Source organism: Procambarus clarkii, chromosome 6 (genome assembly GCF_040958095.1).
Source record: "Procambarus clarkii isolate CNS0578487 chromosome 6, FALCON_Pclarkii_2.0, whole genome shotgun sequence".
In the NCBI taxonomy this organism is placed as follows: Eukaryota; Metazoa; Arthropoda; class Malacostraca; order Decapoda; family Cambaridae; genus Procambarus; species Procambarus clarkii.
The window spans coordinates 24472296-24491728 of NC_091155.1; the positions used below are offsets into that span (position 1 = coordinate 24472296).

Genomic DNA, 19433 nt, shown 5'->3' on the forward strand with positions numbered 1-19433 from the left:
TCTCTCACTAATCTTGTCCTGAAGTTTCTTCGTGTATATTTGACTCTGGGCTTTTATTTTCCACTTGCGGCGGCCCCTCGTCCTTGTCCTTGGCTATTCCATATTAAAACTATACTATGGATAGCAAAATAAGCGATACTGTAGCAAGTAGCATCACCTCTTAGGTTTTCATCATGCCATTCCTATGATAAAAATGAGGAATCTTATGCATAGAGAACATCGGTCGGCTAACAAATATTTTTACACTGTATAGAAGCAGAAAAGTTCACCGAAAAGACAAATTGTTTAGAAGATTATGTGCCTATTGCACGAGCTACATAAGTCTTCCTAGTTTGGTGCCTTCTTTTGATAATTAAAATGGTACTTAAATTAATGATTCACTTAAAAGTTTCTTAATGTCTTTTCTACATCCAACCTATTGCAAATTTATTATTTCCTGCATGAGCAGCACTAATAAATCCTGCTACAAGCAAAGTCTTCAAGATTTTCAAGTAATTTGTTTATACAGTATGGAAGTAATTTATATTATTTCCCCAATCATCCATTGTATAGCATTAAAGTTGACAAATATTTGAAGCTTAACATGTCTTGCAAGAATCACTTTTTAATGAATATGCAGTACTGGTTCCCTCAGGACAACTGGAACTTGTGGCATAAGTTTCATGCGGTAAAGCAAATGATTAGAGGCCTTGGGGACAAAACATCCTCAATCTATTCTCAAATGTATTACATATTATAAGGTCAGGCTCAATAAAATATAATAATCATGTTTTAAGGAGGATTTATTTAATTTTGCAGTTTTCTTCAAAAAGTAGATAATGTGCGTGAAGATAATTTAGATATTCATACAATTTCTCAATCTATATACTCGCACACCTTCTTAATTTATATTATTCATACAGCTTTTCAGGAAACATGTATTATTCATATTCAAAATAGACAAACATAAATTATTTACCAAAGAAGACCTGCTCAATAAATCTAAGATGCATACCAATAAAATTACTATAACAACTTAAGTTTGACATGATAAATCATGCTATTATTGACAGTTTGACATGATAAATCATGAAAATAATGGAGAAATCATTAGAAATATTATTAAAGGAAAAACTTTCTTCTAGATGTTTCCATTTCATGTCTCTTGAGGGCCCACTCATAGTCACCTTCAAACGCCCCCTGCTGTAACCACTGGAGCCGTAAGGTGAATCTTGGTCCAATTTCTCTTAAGTTGACCTTCTCTAGATTCTTAAACTCATATCTATAAAACAAAATTAATACTCGAATTAATTCCCGAGATGCAATATCATGTATTTTCATAGAGTACACGGCTGTATATTTTCCAGTAACAGGACACTACAATTTTCAGTTAACATTCAGTTAACACACCTGAAACCATTTAAATTCATATTACCAACAAACCCTATACTGATTTCTCCCAGAAACCTGGGGCCAGATTCACGAAGCAGTTACGAAAGTACTTACGAATGTGTACATCTTTCCTCAAACTTTGATGGCTTTAGTTACATTTATTAAACAGTTTACAAGCATGAAAACTTCCCAATGAACTGTTGTTATTGTTATAAACAGCCTCCTGGAGCTTCTGAGCTCAATAACCGTTTAATAATTGTAAACAAGCCGCCAAAGATTGAGAAAAGATGTACAGGTTCATAAGTGCTTGTGTAACTACTTCGTGAATCTGGCCCCTGCTCTTTGAATTAAACCTGAAAGGTCATATGCAATCATCTTGAAATAATTAACACTCAAGATATGATTTATCATATTTGAGAAAAAAATGAACCTGAGCACAATAATAAAAATTCATTGTTACTGGTCTAAGATAGGAGTGCATCATTTAAATATATCTAGCTAACGAGCACATCTGACAGCACTATTACTACAGAGTTCATCAACAAACCATTAATTAATAACCACATCAGTAAAACCCACCAGTAAGCATGAATTCTTCACAAAACTATCCACCATTGTGAGGTACTGCCAGCTTTTACTCCAGTTAGAGACAATGTGGTTGTGTATTATCTGTGGCAATGCATGTTGCATGTCTTATACAAAAAAATATGGGCAAATATTATAAACTCTGGTTACATATTATATACTTAACAAACCGTGAGTTGTTATTTGGAGGTTCACATAAAGTATTGAATATAAAAAAAAATGCATCACACTAAGATCAACTTTTTAGCAAAAGGAACCTTACCTATGGTGCCGGAAGAATATGTAATCTCTCTGATTGTGGAAGGTACAAACTCTTCGTCCTTTGAACTCGGGTTCGTAATGAAAAAGGGCTCCCAACATGCGTGCCACTACACGTCCTAGCCGTGTTTTGAAATTATTTAGAATAACCTCAGGTCTGTTGAAAATTCAAAGGAAAATATATTGTAATAAAGTGCATATGAAACTAACATGTAGAGAATTAAGCTCAATGATGAGCATTGTTGGATGATTTCACGATGACTTAAGAACTTAGAAGTGAATAATAAAGTATGCAATTTGGAAGGTGCTATATTATTAAATCATTTCAAGTGGTAATTTAGGACAGTGTTTTTCAGTATTTAACAGGTTAAGACATTTCTTTAAACGAAATATTTTTGTAATTTTATTAACAGTAACCAGTCTTTATATAAAATTTTCAACAAATAAAGACCTCATGGGCACATCAACAATAGCACACAAAACAACATTCAATATTTATGCACATCGAAGACAATGGTAGTATGGTTATATTAACTAGCTAGAATCAAATTAGGAACAATCGTTTCTGCCACAGAAGAAATTTTAAATTTAAGGCCACTAAATTCCCAGCCTGTAATATAGATTCTAGGTACTGCCCAAATATTAACATAACTGAAAAATACTGCATTTATAATAAAAACAATCATATGGGTTACAATTAGAGACATTTAAATACTATATCATGGTTCTATGCTAAGAGAGATATAAGCATGGTTGTGATATATGTACATTCAAAATTTCCATTGATGGAGAAGCAGACTTGAATACTTAGGTGTTGAACTGAATAACCTTAGAACCTGCTGAACATGAAATAGAGGATCACTTTCCTTCATTTTGACATTTTCTTTCACTTGTTCATGTTCACCAGGTTCTTGATCTATGTGAATGATCTTCCCGAGGATGAAATTCTAACAAAGTTTGCAGAGAATGTACAACTGAAGAGAAGGGTTGGAAGAAACGATTTGCATGATTGGTCAAACAAGCAGCTACAACAAGGAGTCAATTCTTAGTAAATGTGAAGCAATGAAGTCTTGTAGTAAGGAAAGGAGGCCAGAAGAGCAATTACAGTACAATGTAAGAGGGATTTAGTTTAAAGTGGTGAGAAAATGAAAGACTTTGGTAGGGATCCACAGAAAACCTTAACTCAGTAGGTGCGTGTTAACAGAATAACACAACAAATGCAAAAATCGCGCACACACACACATGAAACTTTGAAACCAGCTCCGGGACAGGGCATATATCCCAGAGCTCAAATCCCAGGAGACCATGAACCAAGCAGACAGCCCAAGGCCCCATAAGGTCTTAACACACAGTCTTGAGGCCTCACAAGGATCCAAGCACACATCCCTGGGATCCCCATGGCACACAACCACATGTATATATATGTATGTGAATTGGAAATATAGTTTAAGTACTATTTAAGTACCTTTACTATTGTACAAACATCACATCTTACCTGTGAGCTGTGATTTCATGGTGATCTCTATGGATTTCTTTACAGAGTTTTGGATTGCTTATTCTGAAAAGTGCTGTGGGTCCCTCTGGTAAGTGGACTACTAAGAGTCCATCTGTAAAATTATAATACACAATTTAAAATTATTTTTATACTAATACATACTTAAATATTAAACATATTTTAATTTCCACTACTTTGCACCATACTCTTGAGCACTCCATTCTTTTCTAAACACAAGTTTCACTTCCATATGACAGGTGCTGGGAGAAGTATACTACAGAATTTCTAGAGTTCTTTTTTCCTTCCTTACTAAAATTCCTATTTTTCATATGCAATTCATCTATCCCAACACTCATTACTTTCTTAGTTGACCTTTCATTACTCAAATTTTTATCTAATACATTCCCCAAATATCTAAAACTCATCGACAGCACACATCTCCGGTGCCAGGTAAGTCCACTACGGGCTCACCATAGCCTGTGCTGCTTGGAACTTTATGTTCCGAGTAGCAGAATCTAAAAACATCTAAAACTTACAATATCACTTTCTCATTTTATCAAATAGGTCAAATTAACCTTTCCTTGTCAAAATACAGTACATACATAGAATTGTTAAGATCCTTAAATGACAGGGTTGAGACATTAGCAATAAATGGAGAAATAGAAAATATTATGATATCCATAAATTCATCTTGCCTGCGCAAGAATACAAGATTCTCGCCTTGTGTTTGGTAGCTTTTTCGAAAGTCATGAAAGGCCTGTTTATTACTGGCGGCTCCAATGAATCAGTGCTACAAGCCAAGGAGTGCCACTGAGGGGCTCAATAGAGAAAAGGAATAATTTGTTATTGAAATGTGCATGTAAAATACATAAACTTCCTTGGTGATTATGCTTACTGACTATATTCATGATGATATCCTATGCACCAAAAATGTATGGCCTGGCATTGAGCTATCTAGTACTTTTTAATAATTTACAATCAATGTTTTTTCCACTATTAAATCTGATTTTTGTTTAAGGAATTTTAATAGATTTGAAAAGAGCATGCTAGCCACTAGATAGCAATGAGAAATAATAAAAATTTTAGGAGAGAGAGTGTTAAGCTACTTTATATGCAGAAATTATTTGGGGTTTTCATTCTAGCATAAACCTCTAATACAGGTGATGGATTTGTACAATATTTTGAACATAGCACATTAACATTGCAGTGGAAAAAATCATATCTTACTTGGTAACCTCTTATCCTCATTAACAATCACCACATCCGTAAAGCCGTTATCTTTGGCACTGTTGATCATCTTTTTAATGCTCGATCTCTTTCTCCACATTGGTTGTGAATCGGGGATCATGCGACACAGCTCACGAATAAAAGCTATAGTTTTCTGAAATGTTAGAAAAGCCAGGTCAGTACAGGTACAGTGTAAAAACATTGAGAAAATGCAATATATAATTAACCTTAAAAGATGTTGATGGTTAAAATTAAAGAAAGCTGTGAATGGAAGCAAGACATTTTATAATTTCAAGTGTCAACTTATAACATGAATCTACAGTACTTGAATACTATAATTCCAAATCATCTTTAGTAATATAATATTCAGTGAACAAACATTATTAATTTCATCTTTTGCAGGGCAAAACACCTTCCTCCCACCACCCACCCAAAAAAATAAAAACAATCGCATGTTGTGTTCTCATCTTGTATTACACATGAATACATGTTAATACCTAAAGATTATGAACTCCAGTGTTTAGAGCACAAACATAAAATACTTTCCAAGCAGTATTTGCATTAGTGTGACTGATATGAAAATAAGCAGTTATCCAATAGCTTAAAATCACACCAAAACATGTTGAACACTTACTGTGTGTGGATTGTCACTGCAGGTAACAAGTACTTTGGGAACATAGGATTTAGTAAAATAAGAAGAGAAGGCATCTGTTGCTTCCTCATGTTCCAACTCCTCATCCTCTTCCTCGACCATAGTTTCATCCTTCTCTCGCAACGACTCAATGGTGTGAGGCTGTTTCTTTGGTGGTGCATCATCTCCAAGTCTTTCTAATTCTTTCCGTTTTGCTTTCTTCTCTATTATTTTTTGCTGGAAAAGACAAAATAAAGACAAGTTAAACTGAGCAAGGACAGAGTAGATGAATATTAAACAAAATATTAAATACAACATAAATAGACGAAACTTAGAAGTTGACTAGATTACTGAAAATGGAAACTGCCAAAGCTAATCTAATCAAACCCAACATAGCAGAATAAGATTTATTATTCACTTAAATGATTATACTGAATGTAAATTTTGGAGATATGCTCACTGGTTGATTCTTGTATGCACTACAAAGTAATAAACATTTAAAAATCTAAATTACCCCAGGATAGTAAAAATGCAGCACAGACATTTGTGCAGTGATTAGTATGCAAAATAACGACATATGTGCGTGTACGATAAAGTATAATGCATATATAATAGTGGTTATTTATGATAACCAGACTACACACTAGAATGTGAAGGGACGACAACGTTTCGGTCCATCCTGGACCATTCTCAAGTCGATTGTGATTATTTAGTAATTGTCTTAGGCATAAAGTAGTGTTCCAGGCATACTGTATAGGTAAAGTTACATTAAGTAACATTAGTTAAATAATTATTAAAATCTGTGTATGTGACCTGGAAATGGTAATTTCATACATTAAATAGTTCAGAACATTTTGGCTGTATTAATACTTATCTAATCTAACCTAGCATAATTTGTTTTTAAATAATATACAATACTATAAAGATCATATTAACAAATTTACATGGGAAAATACTACATTTATATATACAGTAGTTTATACACATCTCGGTAAACAATATCTGTATATCGATTTAAGTTACGCCCTTGTACATCCCTCATATTCCATAGGAAGAGGACAGGAAGCCGGCAGCTTGTCAAAGGTTCAGGTTATTTGTCCTGAAGATTTTATCAAGCTGATTGTTAAAATGAAGCAGTGTTTTGGCATCTACGGTCTCGGCGGGTAGGCGGTTCCATGGGTTTATTTTATTTTAAATTGTGTATAAGATACAGTATATAAAATTATGAATTATGTATTAATGACTTATAGTGTCTATAACAGCAGTTATGAAATTCCGTTTCTGCCCGAAACGCTATGCGTATTAGTGGCTTTCCAAGAATGTAACGCTAAAATACCAAATATTATATACTCTTACAACCCAATGGAACTTTTTGTATATAAATAAATAAAATAAAAATAAATGACTTCCCGACCCTATGCCACCCCAAACAATACCTTGTTCCTCTCCTTCTTAAACTGCGCGAAGGCCTTTTGCCTCCCGATTTTGTTCTTGATCCGGCTGATGCCGGAGTGCTTGGGCATACAGGGCATAGGCTCATCATCGCCATTGTCGCTGGGGCCGAGGTCCACCTCGGGCACGTTGTTGTTGCTGCTGGGCGCCGCCATGATGCTCTTGCCGGACATGACGTCACCTGTAAATATCATCTCAAAATATAACTGGAACCTCCCATATGAAACAATTTTTTCCCCTTGATTTCTATTAAACGACCTATTTATAAACTAGGGAAATATGTACGTAGACTCGTGGTATAATTATTCGTAGGCGGTATGGGTTTAGAGCGTTGTATATAAGGTAACGTGGAGGAGGATTGAGGGGTGGTGAAGGCTTCTAAAAGGTCAGAGTGGTGGAGGGTGAGGACGCTGACATCCAGCAGGAGCATTGTGCCAGGCGCTGTTCTAAACATCATTCACCATGCCTAAAGGTAAGGCCTAATTCGCTACACTCTCTCCTTATCATTGTTCTTAGCCTTTCAGGAGTATTGTGGTCTAGTTTGGTTTCACAGGCGCCTGTCGATAGACCCGAGGTGGAAACGTGTAATTTTGTGCAATCTTGTAACAAAAATTTGTGTTTTATATATTTTTTATTTTTATTTTTTGGTGCAGCATTGAACATGTATGAATGTTTATTGTATCTCGTCTGGTGCTGTTTTCGGCAGTATAATCGATGAGTCCTCGGATTATCGAGTCTGGTTGATAATTTCCACTGAAATGTGTCCATTAGTGGTCCTAGTACAAAATATTGGGTTATAATAATGCATTAAGTTGCTAGCATGACTGTTATTGTTATGACTACAGGACTGCATGAACGCAAACAAGCGGGCCGTGTAATTACCTAAAGCTCCTAGCATTGTTAGTAATGAAGAAATATGATATATTTCCTTGATATAATGGTGCTGAATGTAGAACATTGAAAGAACATGCTACTTAGCATGTTCTTGGCATAAAATATTTAGGAGTAAACATCTGTTTTTTCATGTTCTACATTCAGCACCTAAAATTATAGCGAGTGAATGTCATATTTCTTAGTTTCTTACCTAATACAATGAAGGCTTTTGAGTAATTAGACGGACCACATACAGGCTACCTAGGCCGCCGCCTCCTGATGGTCACGTTATTGTACTAATTGGCATAGTACCCTTGTCTTACAGTCTACAATGTATGATGCTTGTACGCTCTGACTCATCTTCCCACTGATTGCTATGTTCCACCATTAATAATAATAATGTAGCAGATGAGGAGTCATAACGTGGCTGAAGAATGTTGATCAAACCACACACTAAAAGATAAAAAGACTGTGTCGTTTCAGTCCGTCCTGGATCATTATAAAGTCGATTGTGTTATCACAATTGACTTGATAATGGTCCATGACGGACCGAAACATCTTCTCGTCATTTAGTGTGTGGTTTATTCAACAATAATAATAATAATGTTTATTTAAGCAAAAGGACATACAAAATCGGGTACAAGAAGAATGTTGGATTTCTAGATAGAGCAAGTACCATGCCTAAAGCCACTAATATATACACACAACATTTTGGACATTAAGGAAATATACTTTCACTGTCTTGTTGAACTTCTAACTGGCAAGATATTTTAACTTTATCTCCAGCTTTATAGTTAGACATACCTTTGGCTTATTTGTGGAATAATCCAAAATAACACTAGCATGATCCTCTTGCTTTGCATAAAGTGTTTTTTTATGGTAGGCATCTGTAAGGGATAATTTTATTTACTTAAATTTGGAGAAATTTTTACCTGTGTACTGTACACTAAAAACATTTTTAAAATGTAAACTGGGCTATGGCATGAAACTTGTTTTTTTAATTGTAATAAAAATTTTGTGAATTAATGTTTATTGATAAGTCATTGTACCATAGTGTGCATATACATTGTGAATGAAAAGTGACAGTGTATTTCTAGGAAAACATAAGGGTGGCCGTCGCCAGTTCACCAACTTTGAGGCGATGGAAGCACAGAAGAAGAAAGAAGAGAAAGAGCGTCAATGGAGAGTGAGTTGACAGTGTTTCGTGTTGAAATTTAGATTTTTAATACAGTACTTAAATTTTCTGATATTTTTCTTTAAAATATTTTCAATTAATTTTCCACTAGAAAATATGACCAAAATATCAAAACGAGACTATGCCTGTTTCAAAAACATGTAATAACTAATATTATTACATGTTAAAAATGACCAGTTGGCACAACCATAAAGAATTTTATATTTTGGTTTCGTGGTTTTCTTATAGGTTTCATTTGTATTACAATTCTGTTTTCATAGTAAAGTGCAAATATCAGGAATCTTGTATAAACTATATATGGTAAAAATGTGGCTAATGTAAATCATTATCAGGCGATGCATGTTCCCAAATTTTAATAAAATATAGTTTTAAGAAATGTGTTTTATATATTTACAAAAAAATCACTTGTATTGTTTATTTATATATATATATATATATATATATATATATATATATATATATATATATATGTATATATAAAATCTTATTTCTCAAGCTTATTTTCTTTATTCGGGTTATTGCTTCTATAACAAAAATTTTGTGACGTGCTGCCTGTAATTTTTGGCTGACAAGCTATCAATGATTTATGCACCAGAAAGCACTTATTTATGGATAATGGTTTAATGTGTAGGTAGTCCCTCTGAAATAAGGGTTTGTTATGCTTGGTTTGAATTTTTCAGAAAGATCAAGGAGAGACGGATAGTGAGGACGAAGATAAAGAGTCGGGGAGCGGCTCGTCTTCAGAAGAAAGCAGCAGTGATGAGGGCGAGACGAAAGAAATTAAGGCGAAAGGTGTTGGGGGATTGATTGAATGCGAAAACCCCAACAGAGTAATCAGTAAGCCCAAGAAAATTTCGAGTTTAAATGCTGAAAGTTCAGGTGGTGCAGCTGCGGCTGCTGCTGCCCCTGCTCCTACTAGCAAACCCCAGCTATCACGACGTGAAAGGTAATATACTGTATAATGCATGTTACTTTGACTGTTCTTACCTGTTCAGTGCCCTGAACATGTTAAAAATTGTATTTTGCATCCAGAAATTGATAAGTCAGTCATTCTGTTGCTTAAAAATGTTTTGAGTTTTATTAATTCTAATAGTGTACTGTTATTATGTTTTGGAAAGACAAAATCTTGTATGAATGAAGAGAGATGATGCCATAGACACCAATGACACCACAGTTATTTTGTATATTATATAATGTACTGTCCAACATAAAAAAAAAAATAACTAAGTTGTTGACTATAGCATTCGATAAGTTCTGCTGGGTAATAATTAGAAAGTATATACTATTACTTGTATTGATACAGCATCTTCTGCAGAAGAATTTAAATTACAAACATTATTTGGCACTACTGTATTACAAAAAATTCCTTTCCCTGAGGCATTGTAGACAAAAATTAAATATTGACTATAAGAATAACTTGATTAAGCTTGAGGAAACATAAAATTTCTACACCTACAAAATTCTAGGTGCAATCTAGAATCAAAATTCTAGATTGTCTGTGGTAACTGGTTGAAAAGGAAATCTTACTCCTTAGTGAATATAAAAAAAAGTAGGAATTATGGTCAAATTTATTTACAAAGTATTGACAAAATTTGGGACTTGGGAGTGAAGGGGGGGGGGGGTGTTGAAAAAGTTATGTACTATAAATTACCAGTGAATGAATAACTATTTTAGGAAAAAAGTTTTTTCAGGTTATAAAAATGTAGACAAACCTATTTGCTACCACTCAAAACTGTTGTATTGTCCAGTATTTCCTAAAGTTGCAATGAAGGCAATCCTGTTGTCATCATTAATAATTTATAAATCACTAATATTGAATAATTTGTGAATATCACTCTCCAGGCGATGACAAGGTAGTGGGGTGATGTAGCAGCAGGTGACATGTTACCTTTGCATAGGTTCTATAGGTACAGAGGGCTTAAATATTTTTTTCGTAACATGGTCTACTCTGTCCCACGAGAGACCATTGGTGGTTGGAGGCATATCCTTACGTCTGCTGAATAGTGTTCTAGTTTTCCACATTTCATGTTCTTCTAGTGATGTTGCCAACAGCAGAATTGCTCAATTTACAAACCTGTTGGTTCTCATTATTTTTGAGTAAATTCACATTATGTAAAATGTAACACCTTTACTGTACTGTGTATTGATTCTGAATATTTTTCCATTCTTAGTGGTGACTAAATTGAAGTTTTAGATTGGTATATGTGGAGTTAATTTGGGCAGAGAATTTACAAGTAAGAAATGTCTGTTGCATGATCTCTCATTTCTTTGCAGAGAGGAGATAGAGAAGCAGAGGGCAACAGCTCATTATCGTAAGCTGCATGCAGAGGGCAAGACTGAAGAGGCACGGGCTGATCTTGCTCGTTTAGCTCTAATTCGACAACAACGTGAAGATGCAGCTAAGAAAAGAGAAGATGAGAGGAAAGGTGTGCATTTCTTTGTTGCAAATTACTTAACGTTTCATTCTGTACATTATTCTCATCTATATAAAATGTGGTAGATCTATTATACTACAATAATTTTAACGTATATTTAGCACAGATAATGTAGAGAAGGAGAAATACAAAGTGAGATAGATATATACTAACATTGAGGAAAGAGTATTTAAATGGACTTGGCATGATGAATGTATGGATGATTGTAGACTGGTGAAGAGGATTTGAGTGAATTTAAGAATAGGATGAGGAAAGAAATCCTTGGATGATTGGTGGACATACTGAATGAAACTAAGCGTAGTTACAGCATGAGAGCTACGCTCTTGGTGTCCCGTCTTCCCAATACTCGTAACGCTTTGAAACAATTAATGTATTTTACCCTCCACGGCCACTGTACACACACAACTCCTAAAAGTGAATCTTTTATGTGCCATGTGTTACTGCCTCTTGCCCATGTCCAAAACATTTTATTATTAAATCCATGTTGAGAAAAATGTGAAAGTTGCTTGGCTGGGCAATGTACATCAATGCCCAGTTCAATAATCTTGCTCTTCTGTTAAATATTGTATTTGCAATGTGTGCCATTTTTTATTAACAAGATGACTTCACAGTAGCAGTCAATGCTGAATGTGGATAGAGAAAGCAGAAATGTATGTATTGAACAGGAAATTTGATACAAAATGAGGTGAAACGGCTAATACACCCATGACTTGTCCTTGCTGAAATTTCTTTAATAATTTTTTGGATATTAGCCCAATTAAGATCGTATATTTAGTACATAGGCACAATTGATTGCTGTCAATTGCTCTTATTGTGTGCAACAATCAGTCTTTGCTCATTTTCCAATCATCTAGATTATTTCCTCATTTGTCTAACATTGTACTCTGCCATGTGAATTTCTTTGCTTTCTGGAGATTGATTTATAAATTCACCCTAGTGAAATTTGCATATGGTTCGCAATACCCAATTGGAAAGTTCAGATAAAGCTAGTGAACCTACACACACATACTCTGGCATGCTTTCCAATATTGCTTGTTGGTATGGGAGGATTAGCTCTTAGTTTCTCATCTTCACTGTTGGGTATATGGTTTGGCACTTAATTTCCAATGGTGGTTGTATCTACTGTACTTGTATAGCTGCAGATTGAATTTGAATCGGGCTACTCTTCCTGTGGTTCACATGTTCACTGCTCATACATTGAAGGAATATACTGGTAGTTTAAATTGATTCTTTGCAGGGAGGTAGGTATCTGGAATATTGGCTTTATTTAACCAGTCATCTTTATCACTTATGCATTTTATTTATTTACAGCTAAAGAGGCGGCAGCATCTGTGAAGAGAGAACAAATAGCTAAGGCACTGAATAAGAAGAAAAGCTGATCATATATCGCTTTTAGATACGACCATGGTATAGACAGTCGACGCGTAAAAGCTCTTGCCAAGTGGCTTTGTGCAAGAATCGGTAACCTCCTACATATTATTGACCAGTATTTGGTGTTTGATCTTCGCTTCCACTTTTTCCTCCCTTTTTAAGAACATTCTTACGTTAAACCCCTGTTTTTGTCCAGAGCCACTTTGTAATGTTAAAAATTCCTTACTGAGTTTGGATTTCTTTCTATATTTTTCTTCCATTTTATAAATGATAAATATATATATATATACTCTTTTTACATGCCAGTATTGGTAGTGAAAATGTTTGTATATAAATTTTCCCAAACTTAAGTTTAATATACTACGGAAAAATTATTTATAATGAATAATGTGTTATTCAAGCTGCTTATTTAATTTTTGTTACCAAGAAACTTTTGTAAACTTACGAAGAATCCATTGTACGGTAAATTTTCCATGTTCTTGCTCAGTGTTGCTGATAGAATTCTTTTAATAAGGTTTGCCATGATGAATTGGCACAAATTCTTCTCAAAATAGTTATTTTTTGTGTTCCCACTTTTTTTTTTCTCCATGGTTTGAATTTCATTCACTATGCATTAATAGTGTGATAAATGCTGTCGTTAAGTAACTGATCACCATAAAATGCTCTTCTGTGCTTTGATATTAAGTGTCGGTACTTAAAGGAGAAATAAAATCTGCAATAAACTAGACGTTTGTATGTTTTAACCCTTAGAGATTGGGCTGTGCAACTGATTGTAGTAGTTGTAAGACGACTGGAACAGTTTATTTAGATATCGTTCACCTTCTGCGCTTTTGTTTTGGTATTGGCGTCTTTGGTGATCTCTAGTGCCTTTTGAACATCGAGCAACTTGGATATTGCTATTCACCAGGCATTAGCTCCTTGTTTTGATAATTACTTGCTTAATAGAAAATGTTTGCAACTTATTTGTCAAAAAAAGTGGAAGTGTAGGATACTATTTACAATCAGTGGGTCATAAAAATAGTATTTTTGTACTTTAAATTTTTGAGATGTATTTCATATAATTAAATAAGTATGTTGGTTCCAGCATCATTCATACTTAATATCTTGACAAGCAAAGATAAGTATTGATAACTGCTGCTGGTAATGTACCCCTTTCTTGAGGCTTATTGTGATCATTCATTTCTTTTTATATCCATCTTTGGTCAAGAATAAAACTGGCTTAGGAGGGGTTATTGTGGTTTAGGTTTGATTCATCAATGATGCTTACATAGTTGTCGAAGAGATGTGATGTAAAGTTCTTGAGCTCGGCCTTGTAGCAATGATACAGGTGCAGCATACCTGCAGATGCTCCAGTACTGTTGCTAATTGAAGCTATGAATAATACTTTCTACTACTACCATTACTGTTCCAGTCGTGCATCTCCCTTTGTTTTCCTCTTGCCACTTCTACTTTGACTCCATTTGCCAGTCCTGATACTAAAGCCCATATTTCAGTTGCTTTACTGCGGTCAAGGTGTATCAGGCCACATTTTTTCTAATGCCTGTTATCTTTGTAAATCTACCACACTAAAGGCACTCTTCTCCGTGATGTCCTGTGGTGGCATAGAGCTTCAATTTTGGAGGTCCCAGAGGACCAGGAATGAGCAAATATAGTAGATTAGTAGCTGGAAATTGTTAAGACTTTAATGTGAATACACACTGGCTGGGAGGGGGGGGGGAATTTCCGTTGTTTTCCTAGCATGCATTAATATAATTCACAAAAATCACAATACCATGATATATAAAATGAACAAATCCACAAGGGTCCTTGCCGAGGGTTCGAACCTAAGCGCTGGATATTCCCAGATGCACTCTTTAAGTCAACTGTACAACGATATGGTAGAGTTGTCTGGTAATTTCCAGCTCATAGGTTCGAACCCTCACCGAGACTCCTTGTGGATTTGTTCATTAATATAACTGGTGGAGACAGTTTGAAATCTTCCACACTCCAGATAGAGAATTTCGATCTGTATTAGATAATAACAAGGGGGTAAGTAGGATCTTGCTCTACAGAGGACAGAAGTGTCTTATTCATATTCAGTATTTGTACATATAAAGCGTGATATTTTTTTTTACATTGGTTATTTGCAAAGAAAACACTACCTAGTGATTTGGAGTAAGTCATGTAATATGTTTTCTTCGCTTTTTGTAATTGGTGGTACCCCCAATGTTGAACGTTCTAACAAGTTCAATATTACAGCTAGGCACAACAGGGATATTCTTAATCACTTCTTGTGTAAGGAAGACACTGTAGAACACTATACACCCCAAAATAACTAACGAAAAGGCTCATTCAAATACCGTAATTCAGAGCCCTTCGAATCACTACTTGACGTTGCAGGAACCACCAAGCAGCACTCGTTAATTGCTACCTTTGACCACCATTAGATGGCAGCACCCACACGTAACTATTGTTTACAACAAGATCTACTCTAGCTGCTTCTCGGAATCCTGGTTCACCCTTGACGTCGAGCAGACATTTTGTCCCCAACTGTTCCGCCTTGCGTCCGTCGGACAACCCGTGCAACGCGACGCGATGTTTATAACTGGATCCCGATACTGTCCCGTCAGTCATTCGTTTTTAACAGCACAGATTGATACGCCGCCTGGCGAACATTCGCCTTAAATCATAGGTAAGTTGATAATTGTGAGTTTTCCGGTTGGGTCTTTCGGCGGGAAAAACGGTGTCCGGCGACGGCTTGGCCCAGGAAGTTTTCTGTGTCTGGTTGGTTGGTGTTTGGCGATTTTCTCCCCTGGGGACGCCAGGGGTCATCAAGAATTAACTCGACAGTGCGTTTATCTACCACAAAGCACAGTAGTTTTCCGCCAACAGCCGACACGTAGCAATTATAGGCTTTACGCGTCTTTCCATATATAGGCCTGCGGTCGATAGGCCGCAGTCCTATCGACCTATCGTTAGGCCAAACGATGTGACATATCGTTTGCCAAAAAGCAAACGGAATCACATTTCTTCCTGACTGGTCTCCACAAGCTGGTCAGACTGGTGGTGACCAATACATCACAATGAAAATATACTTTAAATACAGAAACAAAAATAGTTGTTCTGTCCTTAGAAACTGTTTTATTGGGGGAGAAACTGTTTTATTGGGGGGGGGGGGGGTTAGGCATCTGATATAACTGGACTTTGTATGTAACACTATATAGGGTTCTGTAGTTATCTTTAAGGTTTTAGATCCGTTAATATTTCAACGGTGGTTAAGTCACAGAATGGTGCATAGGTAACATCGCCCGTAAATTAAAATTTGATATATTTTTGGGAGGGCGATTGATACTCGTGCTGAGCTAAATATATGTTTTATATAAGTAAAAGTAAAATTTAATAATTGAAAATAGTTAATAAGTGAATTATAAGGCTTACAATAAGTGTCATTTTAATTGAATTAACTATACCAAAGGAATAATGTATAACCCGTAAATAATGCATAACTATAATTAGCCTTCACGGGTGAACTAGCCTAATTTACAGTATTTAGTCCAGCAGGTAAAATAATATGAACGTCATAAAATTTATATATAACAGAGCAAGTAAAACAAGCCTAACATGAATACTCATAAAGCTTAGATGAGCCTAGTGTAATGTAGAGCGCTGTGAGTGGGGTGTCGGTGAAACTCCCCCCCCCCCCCCCCCAACTTCTTGTTCTTGTAAAACAACAACAGCCCTGGCTGTTGTTTTACATTCAGCTACTCAGAACAAAAAAATTCAAAGTAGCACAGGCTATGGTGAGCCCGTAGTGGACTTGCCTGGCACAGGAGCGGGGCTGTAACTCTACCCCTGGAGTGGACCCCCCCTATATAAGCAACTCGTCCTCCTAATAGCGCGTCGTATTTTGACGTATTCTCAACCCAAGGCCGAAATTTGTACTAGAAAATGGTGGCGGCTCGCGAAATTGACATACTGTCCCGTTTTCTGTTTTGGACCCTCTGGTAGGTTAGGATAAGGGCACTTTAATACGACAATTTCTTGACGTTAGGAAATCCTAGAAGGATGGACTGATATAAGACTTATACACAAAATTATAACGTCAGGATGAGAAGAAATTAATTATATATTTCCATTTCGTAAATTATATTATGTGACTTACAACTGTCAGTTTTTTCACTGCCATTCTAAATTAAACAAAAATATATGTCTGCAAAACAATAAAGTAAATTACTTTTAGCGGAAAATTTGATAGCCGAGCATCCTTCCATGGCGCCTCAATTTGACACAGCCTTCTCATGTGTAGGTTTCCGTAAACGTAAAGAATAATAACATTGACAGAGTATGATCACATTTGCATAGAATTGTATTCATAGTTATATTATGTAATAACTGAAAGATGTAGTTGTTGTACATGCTGGCCGGATGCCTCGTGGTGGTATTGTGACCCTCGGAATCCGGTTTGGCAACACCTGGAGCAGAGCTGGAGTGGGTTCATGGAGTTGTTCCACTCCCCAAGTCTGGCCTCAGCCCAGGTTTGCCTTGTGATAATTTGGTCCAACAGGGTGTTGCTTGGAGGCGGCTCACAGGCCCACATATCCAATACAACCTAGGTTGGGCCTGTACGTCTTGCAAGAACAGTAATACTGGATGGCACTTTGGTATCGCCACCTGGCGGCCAATTTGGTAATGGTACCTGGCTGGCCAGTTTGGTAAGGCCAACCAGCTATATAAAACCTCGACTTGAAACCAAGACAATTGACTTGAGAATGGTCCAGGACGGACCGAAACGTCGTCGTCCCTTCACCTTCTAGTGTGTGATCTGGTCAACATATAAAACCTGAACACCAACCGTTTCACTTGGTTTCGAAATCGTAAACGTGAAACTGGATTAACAATCTGCCAAATAGATGGCGATACCTTCGGGGGTTTGGAATGCGCCCCAGGTGTGTATATATATACGCATTCAGACAATTTTTTTTTTTTTTTTTTTTTTCTTCTTCACGGGAGACATCTCCCGTCACGCAGGGTGCAGTCGCACCTCCACAGATCTCCAGTATTATCTATTGATGCTGGTAATGGCTCAAAAGGGCCACCACTTACGGGCTATTCATGCCCGTGCCACCTTTCGGGTGGCTTAATCTTCATCAATCAATGTCTTTTTCACGAACACAATTCTCTTCATTCCCTCCAAACAAAGTGGCTCCTCTGATTCGTTCAGTGCTGCTGCTCAGATGTTAGCGTACTTTCTGTTTCTTATCACATCGCATCTGTCTTTCTCTACAATACTCATTAAATGTGCCAGAATATATGTACTCTTTACACTATATTATTAACCTTCGTAATGCTCTCTTTCAGGATATAAATGACATGCAAAATACATATTTATTTAGTATATTTTATGAAATCCTACAACTAAGTACAAATACAAAAATATAAGATTGCGTATGTAACGTAAGCAAAACAAGACTCGGATACAGTATTGATCTGTACCCCCTTGCGCGTTCAGCATAAATCTGTCCTCTACCGTCCCAAACTTAGACACAGTCAAGTTTCCAAGCCGTGATATAATAAGTCACACTGCCTCTCCCACAAGCACAACTGTTCGACATAATTTGGACTTGGTTGACTAAATAGGCGAAGAGGTCGAGGGATAGGAAACGAAAATGCAGGAAATTCCGTGTAAAAAAAACTGATGCATCACAGTTTTAGACAGAAATGTATCTAATGCCCCGAGGAGCATAATGACCAACATAGTTGCGATTGCTGTGATGGATTAAGCGATAATAAGGGAAAGGAGATTGCGCTTGGGAAATGTCCCCAATGGAAAGCAAGAAAGGATTATTGATGCTGTAAACTCTATAAGGGAAGGTGGATGTGTACGGAGGTGAAAATGCTCTGTCTAGGGCATAATAGTAACCCGAGAACAGAGGAAGTGAACCGTCGATGCCGGACGGCCTTACAGCAGGTACGTCGTCCCTCGATTGAATTTCAGTCCCTGAATCGGCCAATTTTCCAGCGTCTGCAGACGGAGATGGAACATGTCCTGTGGAAGGCTCTTCAAAGATTGCAGGTGTTCGAATAGGATCAATGGTTTGTGGAACACTCTGAACATCTTCGGGGGCCGTGTCCTCGAAGCCCTCGCCAAGAGCTTCTGGCGCACTTTCAGGCACTGCGCCAACTTGTGGATCCTGGTCAACTTTACTGTCAAAGACTGGTTCTTCGGGGACAGTTTCTTCAACGACTTCACGAAGAGTGCCTTCAACAGGGACACCTTCAACAGGGACACCTTCAAAAGGGACACCTTCAAAAGCGGCGCCTATATCAGGAACACCTTCAACAGGAGTACCTTCAACTAGAGCGCCTTCAATAAGAGCCCCATCAGCAGGAGTACCTTCAAAAGAGGCGCTTACATCAGGAGTGCTTTCAACAGGAACATATTCAACAGGAAAATCTTCAACAGGGACATATTCAACAGGAGGATCTACATCAGGATGATCTTCAGCAGGAGTGCCTTCAGCAGGAGGGCCTTCAGCAGGAGGACCTTCAGCAGGAGGGCCT

At 36.6% G+C, this 19433-nt stretch overlaps 2 protein-coding genes across 2 annotated transcripts; one reads left to right on the top strand and one right to left on the bottom strand.

Annotated features, from left to right (window-relative positions):
* Positions 1-764: 764 nt before the first annotated feature.
* LOC123754019 (ribosome production factor 1) lies at positions 765-7486 on the bottom strand. Its single transcript, XM_069306857.1, has 7 exons — positions 7305-7486; positions 7004-7200; positions 5571-5804; positions 4937-5090; positions 3710-3821; positions 2219-2371; positions 765-1261 (listed from the first exon to the last, which is right to left on the bottom strand). Exons 1-7 carry the CDS (start codon positions 7474-7476, stop codon positions 1102-1104), a joined length of 1182 nt encoding a protein of 393 aa, XP_069162958.1. The 5' UTR covers positions 7477-7486; the 3' UTR covers positions 765-1101.
* On the top strand, positions 7352-13618 carry LOC123754020 (28 kDa heat- and acid-stable phosphoprotein). The gene is made up of 5 exons (XM_045736133.2): positions 7352-7491; positions 8990-9078; positions 9768-10033; positions 11362-11513; positions 12834-13618. Exons 1-5 carry the CDS (start codon positions 7482-7484, stop codon positions 12899-12901), a joined length of 585 nt encoding a protein of 194 aa, XP_045592089.1. The 5' UTR covers positions 7352-7481; the 3' UTR covers positions 12902-13618.
* The last annotated feature ends 5815 nt before the right edge of the window (positions 13619-19433 follow it).